Source organism: Osmerus eperlanus, chromosome 25 (genome assembly GCF_963692335.1).
Source record: "Osmerus eperlanus chromosome 25, fOsmEpe2.1, whole genome shotgun sequence".
Lineage (NCBI taxonomy): Eukaryota > Metazoa > Chordata > Actinopteri > Osmeriformes > Osmeridae > Osmerus > Osmerus eperlanus.
Genome location: NC_085042.1, coordinates 7,799,693 through 7,819,266, shown reverse-complemented (window position 1 = coordinate 7,819,266; position 19,574 = coordinate 7,799,693). Strand labels below are relative to the sequence as shown.

The window sequence follows — 19,574 nt, the reverse complement described above, 5'->3', positions numbered from 1 at the left end:
ACATCTATCTTTCTGTCAGCGCACTCATCTATCTGTCTCTCCCTCTCGCTGTTTTCCCACTAAAGGCTGCTTGGCAGATGATGGTATAGAACACCTTTTCTGATTGACATCTGAATTGCCTCTCTCTTTCACCGTTTCTTTTTCTCACCTTGCATTCCTTTCAACTACTATGGATCTGCAAAAGCTTTTGGAAACCAGCACTGATGTTGCAGTCTCTCCCTTATTTCTGTTTCACCCTGCAAATACAGCAACAAAAAGAAATACTTTGACAAATGACTCTTTGGAAAATATGACCAAACAAATAAACCAAACTAAGAGCCGTTTGTCACTAAAATCAAAGCTTTACGGTACACCCGCAGAAATTAGTAGCACTAAGTGCCATTAGAAATACTGCACCAGAAGGACCCATAAATAAACTAGTTTGGTGCACAAGGAAACAGGCCAACCACAATTCATCATCTACACCCAAGGGCTAACTCTCTCAGTCCTGCTGCTGGTTTTGGGGTTTGAACAAACAGAACATGGATTCTGTTTGGCCTACATCCTGTCTCTTTTATAATTCCCAACATCCTTCAGTTACACTCAAGAGCACAGACGTTACACTGTGCTCTGGCAGTAACAGTATGTCCAGAGAGGAGAGGCAGGTGAGGGCACTGCCATTGGTATCTGAGGTAAAAACCACTGGACCAGTGACATGCTTTCTGCCTGTGACCATCTAAAACAGTTCAAAGACTATCACGTGGCTTCGCCAACTGACTCAGTTGTAAACCTGGTCAGTCTATCACAGACCCAGAGTGTTTGAACAACTCTCACTGTTAGATAGGGTTCAAAGTGACTTATGTTGGGAGGTCAATGAAAGTTTCATCTTCTGAATTCTTCAGGCTGTTTTGCTCATCTTATCTGTATCTTTTTCCACTTTAAAGTTATGAAATCTTATGTTTGGAATTTTTAAGTATCTTTTAAAGTATATTTTTCTGTTTTTTAAAGTTATGAAATCTTATGTTTGGAACATTATCCCCACCTCATTTTGAACCCTGCTGTTGTATAAATAAAACATTATAAAAGTTTTTTTTTTCCTTAGCTTTTATGATGTGGGGAATTTGATTCTAGTATTTCACGACACAGCGGTTGGAACTGTTATTTCACAATCTGTTTTTTACAGCCATGACTGTATATCTACTTTGGCAAAATAAAGACCCATTGGTGTAGTTTAGATTTTATAATGCAATTCTGACAAGTCCTGGAAGATACATCCAGACATTTTCATAGCTGTAACCGATAATAACATACAATCAATTTATATGATGAAACTTAACCCCTGAACAGCATGTCAACATTATCAGTGAGGCAATTGAACTATTACAGCACTGGTCCTTCTGTGATGATTCAACATCACCCTCTTCTGGCTTCTCAGTGTATCAGAAGACTGCACCAAAGACACCACAGGTAGTGGAACAGCACCCTCTGCTGGAATCAAATGGTTATGATTACGTTTTTCAAGATGTTTCAGAATACTGTGCAGTTGTAACATTTTTACCAAACTAGTTACCAGCTACAGTATTGAAGAACCTCCGACAGACCTTATAACACCAACATGAGCTGATCATCTTATAATAGGAATGATTACAATAATAAAAGAAACAATAACAAAGGTTGCCAAATCAGCATCTTTATTTTACAAACAAACGCATTTTTATTGACATTTCTTTGTATCATAAAAAAGCAATTTACAAGCTTAAGAACCGAAATAAAGCAGCACAGAATGATTATGAGTAAAATATATAATTTGAATAAATATATCTTATATTTTCATGCTATAAAATAAATTCATAAATGGCAAGTTCATAGTTACAGCATCAGCTCTAGCTAGCTTCATTACTTCATAGTTGTACAAAACAGTAGAGTTTTGAGGTTCACAGTTGGGTTGTGAGGTTGTGTTGAGAGGACGAACAGGAGATGGGCAGACACCCATGTTCATGGTAAAACTACTAGTCTCCCCTGCGCCCTTGGACTGGAAACTCTGTGCTTTTCACATGCATGCAGAGAGGGAACAGAAAACATGGGCTCAGGAGAGAGCCTTGAGGCAGAATGTTTTGGGAACCACTGTGTGAGGGCTAGCTGTCCCACCTGAAGAGAAGTGCACGTTTCATAGAGGAGCGCCATGCTCAGATACCACTTACTAGAAACCCTGAGTTCTACTTTTTTTTTTTTTTTGCCTTGTCACCAAATGAATGATAGCAAGAGACCGCACGACGTCTGAGACCAGGGAGTTTCACGACGAGAGAAGCGCAGGTTAGCCTGTTTGTCTGATCGGAGCAGCGCTAACCGGCTCCTCCCGATCCCGGCCTGCAGTCTGCAGCCTCACCACTAGAGGGTGGAGAGGAGACCTCAGAGTTTCAGCATGAACAGTTTGACCTTCCCATAACAGTGGCGAAGCAGACCCAAATCCCTTATATGACTTGTAATGCATTCATTTAGCGGACGCTTTTCATCCAAAGCGATGTATACAGTAGGGGAAGATTTCCCCTGATTTGTTTATCTGCAGTCAAATGCTCCTCCACTAAGCTTACTTATCGTCCCCTTAAAACTGACGGAGGTTCTGGACTTGAACCTTGAGTCTTGATCACCAACTCAGCTTCGCGCTGTGGCTCAATGACAGTCATAGGCTTCAAACGCACACTTAGATTATTAGCAATGCCAGTCTGATCCAAGTAGCAATTTCACTCAACTTTTTCAATGTTTCACAAAAAATATAAAAATAAATCAATATCAAATTGTTGTGGTCCTACTTCAGATAATCAGCTCCCTGACATTCGATTTGATTGAGACATGACAGACCAAGGGTTAGCCTAGGTGCACAGATACCAATACACCATTCAAAAAGGTTATTGCTTTTGTTTAATACTGTACACAGTGGAGATAATTGAAGAAAAAAACTCTAAAGAAAAAAAACAATGGAAGACTAAGATTTTTTTTGACAAGTCTATATCAGTGTTCATAAACTACCTGAAGTTTAGTCAGTTTAAAAAAGTAATCGGACGAGCTGAAAAATTCTAAAAGTAGTCCTACTCCTGTAAACACTTTGCTTGATTATTCCTGGTCAACTAGAGTCTGCCTGCTCCTGTTCTATGAAGTCTTGAACAAAGAGTGAATGCAGTATGCCTTAGATTCAGTGAGTGGGTGAATATTGTTGCATTAGTAACTATGGTTCATAAAAGCATTTTACACAAATATCCCCTTCTTTACCCCCCATAACATATATATATGTACGCGTATAGTTATTTGTATATAAAATCAAATTGAACCTGACCTGCCTAAAAGCACCATTGAAGATTAGAAGTTTTCTATTAAGAGTATTTGAGGATGTGCTGAGGAGAGACGATTACTACCTCCTTTCTGGAACAGGTAGGAATCTTAGATCATTTGTAAGTGCATGCCCGTGGAGACTAATGATTGAGTTACAAATAGCCAAGGGCTATTAATGTATGTGGGTGAAAGACGTGCAATATATCTGTATCCCGATTAGACCAGCACGGTTCGCTTGTCAGAACACAGAAGCTAAAATAACAGCAAACAGGTGAAAGTAAGAAAAAAAAAAAAAGCTTGTTTCAAACTAAATTGATGGAAGTTGTTCAATCTATGGAATATCTATATTCATCCTGTGTATAGAATTACTTTTACTGCTATTGGATTCAGGTGAGCCACCTTCTGATTCTTAGATTTCAAACATTTAATGTTGCAACCCAATCCAAAAGGAACCATATTGCAAAGAGTATCGCTTAAGTCGCTTCTCTGAACACATTTCTTAAGATTATCCTCAGTTCCAACATATAACACACGGTGTGCATGTACAAACTTGAAAACAAATGTCCTGGTCTATGAATGTGATTCAATGCTATGCAGGACACCATACAGAATAACATGATACAAACACACCCATCCATCACACAGGTAATGAAAGTACTAGAAGGAGTGGAAACAAGTCCCTAATCCATCCTCCTTTCATCCAATAGGGGCCAGGCACACACACACGTGCTACAACATGGGATTAGATAAAACTGTCGATTCTTGTGGCAAGGCACAACGTTTCCCATCACTTTTTTGTATTTTATTTTTTTACACAAATTCTAAATTTGGCCTTAATTAAATCTCCTAATAATAAAAGATATATTGCACAACGCATGGCTTAACTGGGTAACTGTCAACTGGCATTTGATCGTTTTAAACATTGTTTCGAACATTTTACCGCTTTCGACTGACAGCAGCAGGTTTAACCTTGAATATAAAAGAATCTACGCAACATCAAATGTGTGCAAAGTGTCCCTTTAGTCACCAAATTAATATAGGACTTCATGGTCAATACAGTTTTTGAAGACAGAAGTTTTGCAGAAGTGACTGAATATCAATTTAACTCTTTGGTCTCGTCTGCCATTACAATAATGTACATTAAAGTGGCTGCTATTACCAGTTCTCAAAATAGCATAAAGATGGGGGCAACATGGGGCTTGATTTCCTTGTTTCATGTAGATGTGAAGAACATTTTAGAAATCCAATTAACAAGACTTTACCGAGATGAATCTGCTTGCAAAGTTGCAGTTTTTGTGCACTACCAAAAGAGAAGTGACAACACAATCACCTCAAAGAAACAGATCAATGACTAGTCAATGTCTATGGAGGATGACAGTCAAAATATGGTGGCTTGATGAAGACAAAAAAACAAAACGGAAATATATGTCCTGTTCATTCAAATTAGAGAAATAAACCAGGAGAATGTCTGAGCTCACATTATCGGTAAACAGTCCTTTGCATACTGGACAGTTTCGATGGCTACTGGTACAACAAGACAATGGGTACACAGTAAAACAATGTGACACTTGTATAGTGAGAATTCGCCGAACAAAAGACTATATCAGTGATCAGATACAATATATGGTTGGAAAATCAACATACTGAGAAATGAAACCCAAATCTCAGTGCTAAGATATTCTTCTGAATGAGACTAAACAAAAAGTAAGGACTACTCAGGTTGCATAAAAGAGCACGATTGTATGGATGGCTATTTTGAGTTTAGACCCTATCCAGAGTATTCAAGACAACCTGTATCCAACACGGCAAATACTTTCAGAATTACTACTCGTGTATGAAAAAAGAAAGGCATCACGATGCTGGAAAAGGGGCAAGACGTGAACTGCTAAAAAAAGTGCTCCTTTGGGCCAGGTGATCGGATAACACAGCAATCAAGACTTTAGCCAAACTAACTAACTGGCAAAATGACCTTGTTTGTCCTAGACCATTGTCACGATCACCAAGGTTACACTGTATTCCGTAGTTCCAGCTGGGTCTACAACATGGCAGGATGCCCATCTCCAGCACTAGCTATTCCAACATGCTCAGAATCAGAAAAAGAAAATGGGCAGATCCATGATCCCAATCAAAGCTCCTAAATCGCAGACACCGTCACAGAACAAAATAACTACATTTCCCAAATGATTAATCACCAACTATTGAATCCAAATTGGAAGTGTACATTTTAAGACAGAAAATAATAAAATAAGTGTGTTTTATTTTCTGAGAAATCTGTACAGAAACGTGTGACCAATCAGGCTGCTCTATGCTACTTAGAGAAAGTGCACTCATTACTTTGGATCAAAAGCTTTTTTTTTTTTTCTGTTTTTCCTTCTCCATTGTTTATCGTCGGGGCCTGAAATAATTTAAAACTATACGTCAGAAATGACTGGGAGAGTAAAGGCATTCTCACTGTACATCTCTAGCTCTGCCGCCATGTCTGGTAATAAAGAAGCTGATCTGAAAAATAATAATAAAATGTAAAAAAAAAAGGAAAAAGTTCTCAGTTTGCATATTCTGGGCATTTGGATTACATGCAGATGGAGAGCATCACTCCTGTAGCGCTAGGCTGATGAAAGGGAATTTAACCGTTTAACTACACCTGTTTGTCCAATTATCTCGAGACAAAAACAACTGTTACGTGTATAAAAAAAAGAAAGAATTGTGAGTAAAAAAAACAACACAAAACCAGAATGTAAGACATTTCAGATGGCTTGACTGCAGGAGGATCACCCATTACATGGACAGCCCCTAAACACGCACTTCGGCCATCTTGATATTCTCTCCAGTGATGAGAGGAGGACAATGTATGATGCTGTGTGTTTACAAAAAGCAGGCCTAGATGTTGATAAAAGACAGTGCAGATCATGTCTCTTCTGTTCTCTTACAATACTCAATAGAAGGTAACCTCTCTACCTCACCCTAATATAGCACCTTCTTCCTCCTCACTGTTTCCTGCCTGACCGTGATGCACAGGACATGGACTCATAGCAGAATTCATACAATCACAAAGGAATATTTCACGTCCTAATATCAAGGCTTTGTGTTGAGAGTTCTGCCAAGGTTTGGCAAATGAAACTGACCCTACAACAAACGGAGAACCCTTCGGTTCCTGGTAGGTTCTTGGCTATGAGGTAGAACCCGTCGGAATTGAATAAAAAGCTAAAATACTGCCTGCTATGACTATGTAGTTGTAGTATCATGAGGTATTGTACGGATATGTCACACGAAAGCTTTGCACTGACGGAAAAATCATTCCTTGTGAGTAAGTGACCCCTTTTGGCCACCTGTGCAAAAACAGGTCAGGTAAAAAGGTGATATGACAAGCATCTTACCAGAGCTTTCACATTATCAATTATTGCAACATGCCTATATTACTGTGTAAATATGTTTTTAAAAACATGTAAAGATAAAAAAGAGAGAAAAAGGAGGTCTTGATTATTGGAACCTCCCTCAAATAGTAAGTTGAAACTCCTTTCCCTTTTAAAATAATTATTTTTAACAAGCCCGCCTTGCATTCAACGACTAACAAACTGACAGGCAGAAACCCCCAGATGCACAATGTTAGGTTGAAAGTTTGAGGGAGCTGGTCCGCAGAAAGGTTTCAAATAACATGTCGTAAAGCCTGCTCGACCTAAAGACGGGCCTAAAAATCACATCTGGATGCCGGAGCCTCTTCTGGACTGCACTTTGATGCCTCCTCTATGTCATTGGCCGGTGCTTCCTCCGAGTACTGTGCCTCGAACGCCATCCCCTCCGAGGCGTCCTCTGGGTCCTTCTGCCCGGAGATTCCCTCCGTCCTCTCTGGAGAGTCCATGTGATTGCTGCCCTCCGATGCCCCCAGGTGCTTCTTCCTCAGGTGTTGGTTTAGGGTGCCCTGGAAGGGGAAGCACTTGCCACAGATTTGGCAGTGGAAAGGCTTGTTGTCCGTGTGTCCGCGGATGTGGTACTCCAGCTGGTCTTTCCTCGTGTATTTCTTCCCGCAGAACTTGCAGACGAAAGGGGTGATTCCCATGTGCAGGCGCATGTGGCGGTCCAAGCTGCCCTTCTGGTTGAAGGACTTGCCGCAGTAGATGCAGATCAGCCTCTCGTTGTAGGGGTACCACTGGCTACGCAGGCTCCTCTCCCGGACGTCGTTCTCCAGGCCGGAGGAGCCCAGCCCTGGCTCGCCCTCGTCCGCCCCGGGCTTGATCTGACTCAGCACCTCAGCCGGCACGACCACTGGCCTCTTGGCCCTTGCGCGCCCTCCCCGGAAGCCGCTGAGCATGGAGCGGGAGGGGCTGGAGCTGCTGAGACTGACGAAGCAGGGAGACGACAGTCCTGAGTAGGTGTAGCCGGTGGACTGGATGACTGGACCGTAAGAGCCCACGCTGACTGCCAGAACCTGTTCCCCGTCCACCAGCTCCGTGTGGTAGCCGTCGTCGCCGGCGGACGAGCTGTCCGAGTAGCTTGGCCGGTCGGTCTTCTCCAGCTTCACGTGAACGTCCGTCACTTGGCCGTCCTTCCCGATGAGCTCCACCTGCTCTGTGTCGCCCTCGATGGGCGCCTCTTGCTCGGACACGCCGTCGCTGCTGCCGCGGTCCGACTGGCCCTCCTCCGGCTGACGCCCCCGGCCCGGGGCCTTCCCCGCCAGCTCGGAGCGCGTCTCCAGGCTCCCCGCGTGGCCGTGCCGGGAAAAGTATGGGGGCGAGATCTGGGTGGGGTTGATGAAGAGGCTGCTGTCTTTCACGCCGTTGCGGCTGGCCTGGGAGCCGTCCTTCCCGGGGCTTCCGGAGGCTGGCAAGCTGATTTTGGAGTGGATCCCCTCCAGGATCTGGGTGCACTTGTCGATGATGGCCTGCATCTGCAGGAAGCTGGCGGCCGTCAAGAAGCTGATGACGTCCTTGAGCTGCAGCGACATGCGTCCCGTGTAGCAGAAGGCCAGCAGCTGTTCGAACACCTCGGGACTCTTGATGACGGAGATGGACAGGCCGCTCATGGTGCCCAGGGCGGAGTGGTCGCGGAAGTACGGCGAGCTGGCGGCCAGGACCGCCTTGTGCGCTCGGAACGGCTGTCCCTGGATGTGGACGATGATGTCACACAGCTTACCCTGCAGGCGTAGCTCGTTGAGCTGGTTCAGGACCGTGTTGCTGAACTCCGGCACGTCAAACTCGATGTAGCTGCTGCCGTCCTCCATGACTCTGAGGTGTCGCGCCACTTTGTCCACAGCCTGGTTGGAGAAACGGCAGAATAACAAGATTAAACTACGGGAATATAAGTGAATCTACGATGAATGTTTGCAGCTATTGTATTTCGCACAAGTTTGTTGACATGTGACCATAAAGAGTTGTTGTGAATGATTTTTAAGTAAGTAAGTAAAACTACAGAAATGTAAAAAGACCACTATTTTTCCAGTATGAAATTGACAAGATGTAAAATAAAATACAACAACATGTGAGTTGCTTCGTTCTCACACGAGAACAGGAACAGAAACCAATAGTAACATCTCAATATTCAACCGCTCATATCGCATATCTCATACAGCTTTAACACCTTGAGGCTATTTCAATACACCGACCCGCTACACAAGAAATCTGGAACTCTGAGGCAGAAACCAGGAGCTCCGAGTTGCCTCATTTCACATTCACACAGGAGTGAGAAAACGAACGCTATAGACATCGCTAATGCCAGTTGGCCTCAATATGTAGCAAGTGGAGCCTTACAAGACAACCATTCGTCATGTGACAAATTATATAAGCCTGCAGCTAACTTAATGTTTTCTTGGGTTGATTCAGATAAGAAAATAGTGTGCCAACCATAACCACGCCTGTGTTTGACCTATTTCAGTACAGCCATTAACAGTCACTCCGGAGTTTGCCAGGAGTCAATGCTGACCTGACTTGAGTCTCGTATGAGAACAATCTGGGAATCTCAGCTCAAAATAAGATCCCGCAGCTGGGCAATTTCACAGTAATTTGCCAAAGGAATGAGAGTGTAGATGATATGTAAGAGCTAGTCCATCCAGTACAGGGTTCTGTCTCTGTGCACAAGAGACTTGTAATCTGTGCAAGAACAGAAAGATCTGGCGACCAAAAGCAACAACAAATATAAGCAGATGTTTAATCTGCAGAGTGAAACTTTACCGCACTAACATAGCAGCCTCTATAAACCTTGAAGAGAGTTCACAACAACATGGACTTAGCAGCGTCTATAAACCTTGAGGAGAGTTTAATGCATCACAGCAGATAGCAGAATATGCATCGCTTAACACTGCAATAGAAATAGAACACAAGACTGTTAGGACAATTAACAAACGTGACGACAAAATGCTCATGTCTCTAACAAAATTATTTCGAGATAGGCTAGTTCATGTTTCCTTCATCGAGCCATGCACAGAACTGTGCGAAAACAGTATTATATCCATCTCTGCCCTCTTCTCACCATCTGTCCTTCTCTGCCATCACGCTTCCCTTTACCTCCCTCCCTCCCTAGCAATTCAGCATGATCCTCTGGGCATTTAGTCTCAGTCAGCACTTTCAGAATGTAAACACTTTCTCCAATTGCCAAGGCTTGCCAAGACACCTTTCTCTCAACCCATATGTTCTGGCACAGGAGAAAGAAGGGGCAGGGCAGGCAAAACAGAAAGGTAAAATGAAGCATGGTACCATATTTTCTCTCTGCCCTTACAGGGCTTTTAAATATAGAATGCATATTAAATATATCAACAGTGCCAGCTAGAAAACATACACACAGGATCAACTGCCAAATTGAAAGCCTGCCAAAGAATGCCTGCTCTGTGGCCGAGTTAAACTCAAGGATGAGGTCTACAAGTAAGGATCTGATTGGTCACACCCAAGGGTGAAGTGTACAACCAAGGTTCTGATTGGTCATACTGGAAACTGGAAGGCCTACTGTACATTAGTCCAGCATGTCTGTTTCAAGAACTGAGTGGATCCTTCTGTATTAAACTACCTACGACAATTATCACTGAAATCAACAACCTGGTCTAAACTTCCTTCTGTACTGATGACACTGAGGGTGATTTGACCCAGATTTCAGAAAATAACAACTGAGTCCTGGGCAACATAGGAGTTAGCCCAGCCCTAAGACAATGTACTGATCAAACAGAAATCACTGCACTGACCGGATAGAGGACAGTCTTACCGACCGTTTTGACAGTCCTAAAGAGACTGATAGCGGAGAGGCTAAGAGGTCAATATTATCTGCTCTGAGCCATCATTGACAGACGGGGATGACCGCACTGCAAAGGAAAACTCACTCCCCCTTAAAAAAAAAAAAAAAAAAAAAAACAGGGAATTATTCAACAAAAAAAGCTGTGTCAGCGAACAAGCACTGAATGCCTTCTTCAAGATAAGCTATATTTCGCCTATTTGACTAAAAAGCTAGCTCGGCATCCAAAGCCAAAATTGCTAAACAAGCAGAGCATGCCAGTGCAATATGAGAAGGAAAGGAAATACAGAGACAGACTTTTGGAAGTCGAGGAGATAAAGGTGGAGGGATTATTTGATCTGCTTTGGTGTGCAACTGCAACAGAATCATTATTTTATTCCGATGTGAACTAAAGACGTGTTAAGGAACGAGCAGGCCTTGCTTGGAAGCTGAGCCACAGAACATGTTAGTTTAGTCCGTTCAGGACTCCCAAGGAGATCAACCGTCACGCTTACACTTACACACCAACCATGACGCATCATTCTCCCCTGGCTCGTGAATCTAGCCTGGGTCTTTATTCACAAGCTCATTCGCTCGTCTGTCCTCCTGGCTGTTATTGTAGCTGGATGACATGAGACTACTACCGCTGCCACTCAATCCACAACAGTCTGGGCAATTAAGATAGTTATTTTGACTGACACTGGACAACTAATACCCAGATTGCCTCCACTAAAAAAATAGAAGCACAATTATCATTATCATAGACCTAATTAAAAATGGATTCCCCCCCTCCAATTAGCAGGGGAAATCAGACTTTGCATGAGGTTGACCTAATATGTACAGATAAAAATAATTTAGAGTTGCTTGGTAGACACCGTGGAGAAATAACTCCCTCCATTTTACAATCACACATTCGTAACCAAGTGAGGCTCGAGATGAATCCTGAACTGGAAGCTGCCTTCCTTCATTTAGAATCCATCACTTGATGTGTTCACAGTCTATCTTTACTTAGCTCCAATCTTCTATTAATCATTTAACCCTTGTGTTATCTTCGGGTCATTCTGACCCATCAGTCATTGTGACCCACCGTCGTATTGCGACAAATTTACCTCATACAAAAACAAAGTGAAGCATTTTCTTTTAACTGTCGGGCTGTGTCAGACCCCCCACATTGGAATGGTTAAAAGAAAATTATTTGTATTTGTTTTTGTATTGGGTAAAATTGGGTAAACACAACGATGGTTCGTTATGAACCTTTGGGTCATGTGACCCGAAGGCATCACGAGGTGATCCATACTGCTGTGTGTGTGTTTGGGGGGGGGGGGGGGGGCTTGACATGCATGAAAACATGGGTATCGTTGGTGCCCCACTCAGCATTAAAATAAATATTTGTGTTTGTGAAATGCATGCTTTATATAACCAGGAGGCTGTCCTTGCAACACCCTCATGTGTTATGCTCATGGGTTATCAACTATCGGTTTTGTTTGTCCTTGCATTGCTCAATCGCCATCTAGTAGCAGACAGGGAGGGTGAGACTATTCAGTTTTACAGCTTATCCTGAGGGAACCGTGGTTATAAGGATGCCGGGTTTAATGGGTGCAAAGCCATAATGCCTACTCATGCAAAAGGCTTAATTGGTGTGTCTCAGTCTGTTCTGACATGCCTTTCGGTATTCGAAGTGGTTAAGATGGACTTGCCAGGTTCCCATTAGAACCACAACAGCTGGAAAACACCCCAAAACACTGAGGTTCTGGGTGAATCTGTTGACGTTATTGACGTTTGGATGTTATGGTCATGTATGTCCCAGTCACATCTAACCACAAAAGCGACTCAGGACCCAAGGCGAACTCAAATGCACCGGATGACCCTGTAGCCCTGCACTTTGTACTGCCATGGCAATCAAGTTTGCGGTGTTTACGACATGAAACAAAACGTTGTTTTTTTTTTTACATAATTAATCGTCATTATTGCTTTGTTTAAATTTGTTCGTGCATTTCACATTTTTCCGTAAAAAATGACAGTGTATCGCAAGCCCTTTCCTGTAAATGTACTCGCAGAATGCAAATAACCCGGCGTTTGAACTGACACATTTAAGGGATTGACAATTAAATCGTTGCAGGCTTAAACATAATACCATGAGTAACACAGAAAAGACAACAATGAATCAAAATTAGAAAAAAAGCTCTTGCATGTGAAAGTCTGCCAACGTTAGTGCTAGCTTGGGGACCCGCAAGCTAGAAGGATGCATTATTTGGCATGCACAAGTTTGCTGGAGCCATGAAAAAGAAAGATAAGAACGTTAAGATTAGCTAAAAAAATTATAACAGCAAGCAAACTGTACGTCGTTAGCATAGCTATTTACCTACTGACCATCTGCTCAACAAGTAGACACTGGACAAATTAATCCCTTGAAAATGTGTCTGTCATAACGTTAAATAAAAGTGAAAGCTTTACAGCTCTTGCCACGACGCCCTGAAAAGATTCAGTAAACTGCACTTCGAGGTCGAACTTTGCCGCTGTTGTTGCAATGCACAACGTCCATAGCGGCATTACATCGTTGGCTATGTCCCAGTGCAATATGTTACCTTTGTGCTAGGGTTTAATATATCAAACAGGAAAGTTAGAGAATGCGTAGCGACTCGTGCACACTTCGCCAGCCCTACCCTTCACGGATAACTCGCAGTCCTGTAGCTAACTGTGTTGGCTTGGCTAGCTATGACATTTAGCTAACCAGACAGTTTTTGAGTAATAACCACCAGTATATCTCAGACTACATTAATCTTTGCCATAAATTCATATATTTAGCAAACGTCATTATGACAATATCTTGCGACAGATGACTTTCCCACGAGCGGCTGACCAGGGCTTTTCCAAGCTCGACGTGGGAGTAGGGGGGCTAGCTGGGAAGCTAGCTTGGGCTAGCATTAGCAAGCTAGCAAGATCAAGCTAAAAGCGCTAACATGCAACATTTTCGCCCTCCGGTGACAGCCGCTAAAACGTTTCAAGAATGTTAGTATTGAATCAAAGAAATCAACAAATGAATGCTAAACTCACCTTTTCCCAATCAAACGTCGCCCATTCCCCCCCGTTGTTTTCTTTCGCGTCAGCCAGGCCTCCAGTCCCCCCCACTCCAGCTGTGTCAGAAGCTGCTGCAATTTTCTTCTTTTTTTTTATCAAACGGAAGTGTATCTGTCTTATTGGTCGGCATTTGGTACTGTCGCCAGTTACTATATGTGCGGTCTTCCTGCTTGAAACATAACTTACCCATCACATTTGAACAACAAATAATAATGAATTATGGCTCAGCTATATTCATGTTTGACCTGTTCTGCGAAATGATATGCCACATAATTCAATTCGTGCAGGTAAGCATGTCAATCATCCAATCATGCTGGCGTGCCTGTTGCGTGGACACACACACACTATTATACATCACCTACTTAACAAGACAATATCTGATAATAATGCACATAAATATAAAGTAGTTCACAACAGTATGTGGTAACACAGATCGTGTCTGCTGTTTCGTAGTCATTTTGTTCTATCTGTACTCTGAGGTCAGAACAATGGCATCCTGAATAGTAAGAATTGTCGGTCTGTCTATTATCAGTATGCTTTTAGTTAAACAGTTTAACCACAACGGGGCGCCACACGCTAAACAAAGTGACTCCTTGAATTTTGCCAGCGACCCAGGCACATTTGGAAGGACAACACTAGACTTACAAGTTCAGAAGTCAACCTCGTTGTATGTCTGCTTTTCTAGTTTGCTTATGGTCCAGCGGGATTTGACGACGCTTTTTTAAAATTCGAAATTTATTCAACCCTGACACACACACTGAGAACATATAAGAATGTGAAACCTAGAAACATGCAAACAAAACAGTACAAATTTGAGTGTTAGGCCAACATAGCTTGTACAAGATAGCAAAGAGATTCATAGGTCAAGATTTATTAGAGTGATTTGTAGTGGTGTGCTCCAATAAATCATTGAAGCTACAGTTGTTGCCTAATGCTTAATGTTGCATAACAACATAATATTTTCAAAGCTTTCTCAAATGACCCTTGTCAACTATATCAAATCTATTTACAGTATACAAATGCACACCTACTAAAATGTTGGTTGCATTAATTCAAAAGAAAACAGAAGCTACCTTTACTTTCACGTTTACTTTTTAGTTTCTTGGCAACTGACCAATGTATGCAAAAAGGTGAGTTTGCAATCCTGTGAATGTATGAAGCAATGTATAAAATGTTTATTAATAGAATGTAAATATTTTGATTATGTTTTTTTATGTTACAAAATGGCAAGCAGTGTGAAAAAAATAACTGCATCACAGCCTAAAATATATATGTTTAGCTCATGAGAAATAGACGTTTTGACTCAGATAGTCTCTAGGTTTTGTTGCTTGTAGTATTTATGAAAGACACAAGTGAATTTGAGCCTCTGTGTGTTTTTCCCCTTCATATTATGTGAGTGACAGCTTGGCAGGTCTAGTGAATATCTGACCTAATCTGGGTGGTGCAGGTGGCTGATAAACATAAGAAGCAGAATCGCCTTGTCATTGCACATGCTCCTTGTTAAACAAGTTGCTCCTCTATTCTCAAACAGAAACGTATTCTCTTTTTTTCTCCAAAAGATCGACGCATAACTGAAGGCGCAGCCAAGGTATGGTGATTAGAGATGGTGTTGTTGACCTGTAGGAACGATCGGGGTATTGATAACATTTCAAACAGCCTTGAAATCAAAGGCTTTCCTGTTTTAAGTTGTAATCTTTCTTGAAATGGTTCTTTGTTAGTTGCAGTGGTGTTTGCTCCACCAAGAATTCTTTGGCAGTGAACTAATGGGCTTGGTTTGGAGTGGTGCGGGGGCAAGGATCAGTCTCCAGGTGGGATACAGCAGGGCTCTGGAGGCACTCACCGCTTTCTTTTTATCTCAGGTGACTAAGCAAATTCCCAAGTGTCCACCTTCCAAGAGCCCTGGGGTACAGGCTCGAGGTGATGTGTCTGAAGGCCACATCTCAGGTATCAGAGAAAAGGAATAATGAGATCTGTTGTTCTGTATCGCTACCTGGACATAGTCATTTCGACAGATTAAAGAATGAGTGAGTAAATACATTCATACTGTAATACGTTTCATAATATTTTCACCTTTAAATACTGTGCTTATGTTGGGAGAAAATAGAGATATTCAACATCTTGTAGTCTAATCGTATCATTGTGGACGAACTTTGGCCCATTCATCCATTTGCAAGCCGTTATTGAACAGGTAGGAATAGCTCAGAGGTTGAACATTTGATAACAGATCAAGAGATAGAGGTTCAAATCTTGAACAGGTGGAAGTAACAAACATTAATCTATAAACATGGACCGGATGAAAATGCACATCAATTGAATATGTAGGTGAATAGAAGCCAATGAGAACTTGCCATAGAACATAATAGGACACCATCTTCAAACAGCTTTGATGCTGGTCTTTATAAAATACAATTACTTGATCAGTTATCACTCCATTTATACAATCACGTCCATTTTTCAATTCACATGTATTTTCCTTGGCTCCATTTTCAATTCACATGTATTTTTATCATCTCCATTTTGATACTTAATTCTGTGTATAATGTGTGTATTTGTAATTTGTGTATAATTACATCTGCTAAGCTAAATGATTACATATGAATACATTTTTATTAACGCGACACGCTGAAGATTGTTGACAGTTGGAGGAGATTTAATATGTTTGCCTCCTAATAAGTACAACATGAATAAACCATTGTCCTCTGCATCAGGGGCACCAGAAATACCTGGTCTGTCAGTGCTGAGGGGGAACAATGGCACCCCAGTCCTCGTAGGCCGGCGTGGGCCCGAAGCCCACTGATGGGGAACATATTTCCCAACAGCAGGTGTTTGAGTCTGTCAGTGGCTGGTCCTCACCCTGCCTGTCAGGGAGAAGGCAAGCCCGTCCAGGTGTGGAGGCGGCCTTCTGCTCCTCTCACGTTACTCCTTCAAGGAGTGGAGGCTGTGTCGCAGGATGAGCCGGGGAAAAAATACTGACATTAGTGATTAAAAAAAAGTATGCGTTATGTTTTTATGTCGTCAAACTGAAACCAGTGACATTGATAATGTACTGTATTAAGCATTAAAAATTATCCCCTCCAAGACTTGATGTTTTAGGTATAGTTTGAAAGAAAAAATGACAACAATTTTAGAATAACAATTCCAAAAAGAATCATAACATCATCACATTCAAATCTTCAAACAGTAACATACTTTGATGATAAAGAATTGTAGACCATATCTTAATTCGATCTGGAAATCTACTATACTGCAATCTGAGCTAAAGCTGAACAAAAGCCCGCAAGCTCAATTCAGCCAAATCGCAGCAAGACACGCATGGATACAAACGATAATTACACTCTAAATGCCCTCCCTGTATCATATCGTACTGGCCCAAGAAATAAAACCAAACTGTGAGACATAATGGCCGGGGTTCTGAGAGAACACAGAGGAAAGGTGAGTGACATCTGGCACATCATGAAGAGGAGCAGAGGTGTGCCGTCCGAAGCTTAGGGAAACTGAAAGCCCTGCTTACTGGAGCGGACATCACAATGACGAAGAGGTGGAAGGTTCAGTCTGGAAGTTTTTTTATTGATAAGTCTGTCATCCCTGCTGATATTGGAGCAGTAATGGCAGCTGATGATTAGCCCACTACTGAGCTATTAACTGCATTTCTTATCCTTTTACCGGGTGCCGGGGATAGCCCCGAGACAAAGACATCCTTTATGCGGCAGGGTCTTAAACGCCATCTACCTGACCTGAAAGACTGTTATGTCTTACTGCCAGGCCAAATAAGGTGCATGTCAAAGGTCACTGTGGGCTGCCATTTGAAATGAAGGGGTTTTGAATGACTAGGCTGGTGAGAGATGGCTGTGGCAAAATTATAGAAAATTGGTTGTTTTGTCAACATTTCATCACCAGATTTACAGAAAGCTGACCCCGACCCTGTCTTGCTCCCTCAAGGAGCTAAGGGAGTTGAGTCAGGGGAATTGATTGACAAGTAAATCTCCTCTTGATTTCTCTCTCGCTTTCTCTCTCCCTCTTAAGAAGTGACATTCTATATGATATATAAAAAAAAATGCTGAAGTAGCTGAAATGGCATCTTCTTTAAACATAACGGGTGCAAAACTGACAGGATTTATTCATCTAACCAACCAAAGTCACAGAGCACACCTATGGATTAGGTAGTTTACTCTCTCTTATAAACCTTTCACAAAACAGAAATTGGGCATCCTGTTATACCTGATTTGATTATTTATCAAATCGTAGACCAACAACTACTTTTGCCAGACATAAGTAATTCAACTTGTACAGGAAAAAGCATCAAGTTTGAATTATTGGCTGCCTAGAGGAACACGCTGTGTGTCCGTGTTGAACCAGAGCATTGCATTAACCTCTGACTGTCTCTGGTGTTTCCTGACAGACACCAGTAGGAGCCATGGCCTGGCTAACCCCCCACTGAGGAAAAGCATCTTTCATTAAAGTTTAAACCTCTTGAATAAGATACAGGCTCTCCGATAAGATCTGGGAATGCACCAACATGGAATTATGGAGGAAGAAAATTGACATTTTCTGAATAAGCGCCTGGGATCTCTCGTGAAAGACTAAGGATTATGGAACAGGTCATTCAAGGGAGAGAGAGAACCTTGAAATGGCCTGCAGAACAGAACAGAGATCTCCAAGCTGCAGCCTGATGTAGTTACATGGGAACACTGAGAACCAGACAGTGATCTCAGACCTAGGAAGAAAAAAAAGAAATTCTCTCACAGGGTTGAAAGTAACCCTTATTCTTGGCTCGTAACCTACTGTAATAAATTGAAACTTAAAATGTTAAGATACCACAAAGGTAGTGTAGATTGTGTATGGGTAGAAAGCCTCCATTGACATTTTAAAAAGAAGATTTATTTAGATTTGACATCCTTTGATGTTGAAGTAAAGGTGTTGCTAAAAGTAACTATCTCAATCGAAGAAAAAGAGACCTCACCTTGCCTTCAAACGACGTGTCAGTTGTGACAGTGGTATGTGACATTCTGGCATTCTGACATTTTGATGAGGGAGATATATCGCTTTGCACTTAGACTCACCTCAAGTTCGCAGCCATCAAAAGCGCCCACCAAGCATGCAGGTGTTATGCCTGTAGCACAACCCCACGGAGACACGAACTCAAGCCCAGCCTTCCCTTAGGGCCTGGACTAGCAGAACACTTTCACACGGAAGTTTCATCATGGCGTCTCTAATAGCTAATAGGCTTGAAATGACTGCCAAGACTAGGCGGCTCATTCCGCATTCCTCACCGCACCGGAAAACCATCTGCAGCCGAATATGAGGATCTGCACTGCACTGTCCCTGTTTTCTTTGAGCAAATCTTGATTTCCCTGGCCAGAATGTTAAACAGAACAGATTGACCACAGAGATATCCGTTTGCCAAGTTTTCCATGAACATAATCCCTGTTTCTTCTTAAGTGGTCTCTGACTCATGACTCCGTAAGTCCTTCGAACACAAAAAGCAGGTTAAATGGGGGAGTCAGGTGGCTGAGCGGTGAGGGAATCGGACTAGTAATCCGAAGGTTGCCAGTTCGATTCCCGGTCATGCCAACTGACGTTGTGTCCTTGGGCAAGGCACTTCACCCCACTTGCTTCGGGGGAATGTCCCTGTACTTACTGTAAGTCGCTCTGGATAAGAGCGTCTGCTAAATGACTAAAATGTAAATGTAAAATGTAAATGCCTGCTAATAAGTATTCTGGGGTGAAGAGAACGGAAAGGCAAAAAGGAAAAGAGAAAGAGAGGTCTTATTGTGCTACAGTTGATGTGTTTCTTCTCTGTGTCGTTTTCTCCCCATATCCTCGGAGTCTGGAAGGTTCTCCAGAGGAAGTGAGGGAAGCAGCGAAGGTCAACAACGCTTGTAAATCTTCAACCGTGGAGACTGGAATCAGCCAAGAGCAGGAAAGAAAATCCCTTAACCCTGGTCAAATTACTGCTCAAGTTTCCCACAACGATGAATGTGTAGTTGAACAATTCCAATGTG

At 42.3% G+C, this 19,574-nt stretch overlaps 1 protein-coding gene and 1 long non-coding RNA gene across 2 annotated transcripts; one reads left to right on the top strand and one right to left on the bottom strand.

Moving 5' to 3' along the window:
- Positions 1 to 1,652: 1,652 nt before the first annotated feature.
- Positions 1,653 to 13,702, bottom strand: zbtb34 (zinc finger and BTB domain containing 34). Its single transcript, XM_062451897.1, has 2 exons — positions 13,549 to 13,702; positions 1,653 to 8,554 (listed from the first exon to the last, which is right to left on the bottom strand). Exon 2 carries the CDS (start codon positions 8,519 to 8,521, stop codon positions 6,992 to 6,994), a length of 1,530 nt encoding a protein of 509 aa, XP_062307881.1. The 5' UTR covers positions 8,522 to 8,554; positions 13,549 to 13,702; the 3' UTR covers positions 1,653 to 6,991.
- An 8-nt stretch (positions 13,703 to 13,710) lies between these two features.
- Positions 13,711 to 15,591, top strand: LOC134012220 (uncharacterized). The gene is made up of 3 exons (XR_009928538.1): positions 13,711 to 13,859; positions 15,132 to 15,160; positions 15,432 to 15,591. It is a non-coding gene; the product is annotated as an uncharacterized LOC134012220 (long non-coding RNA).
- The last annotated feature ends 3,983 nt before the right edge of the window (positions 15,592 to 19,574 follow it).

Excerpts from the sequence above, each read along its gene's own strand:
- zbtb34 (XM_062451897.1), bottom strand. The coding sequence starts at position 8,521 with ATGGAGGACGGCAGCAGCTACATCGAGTTTGACGTGCCGGAGTTCAGC.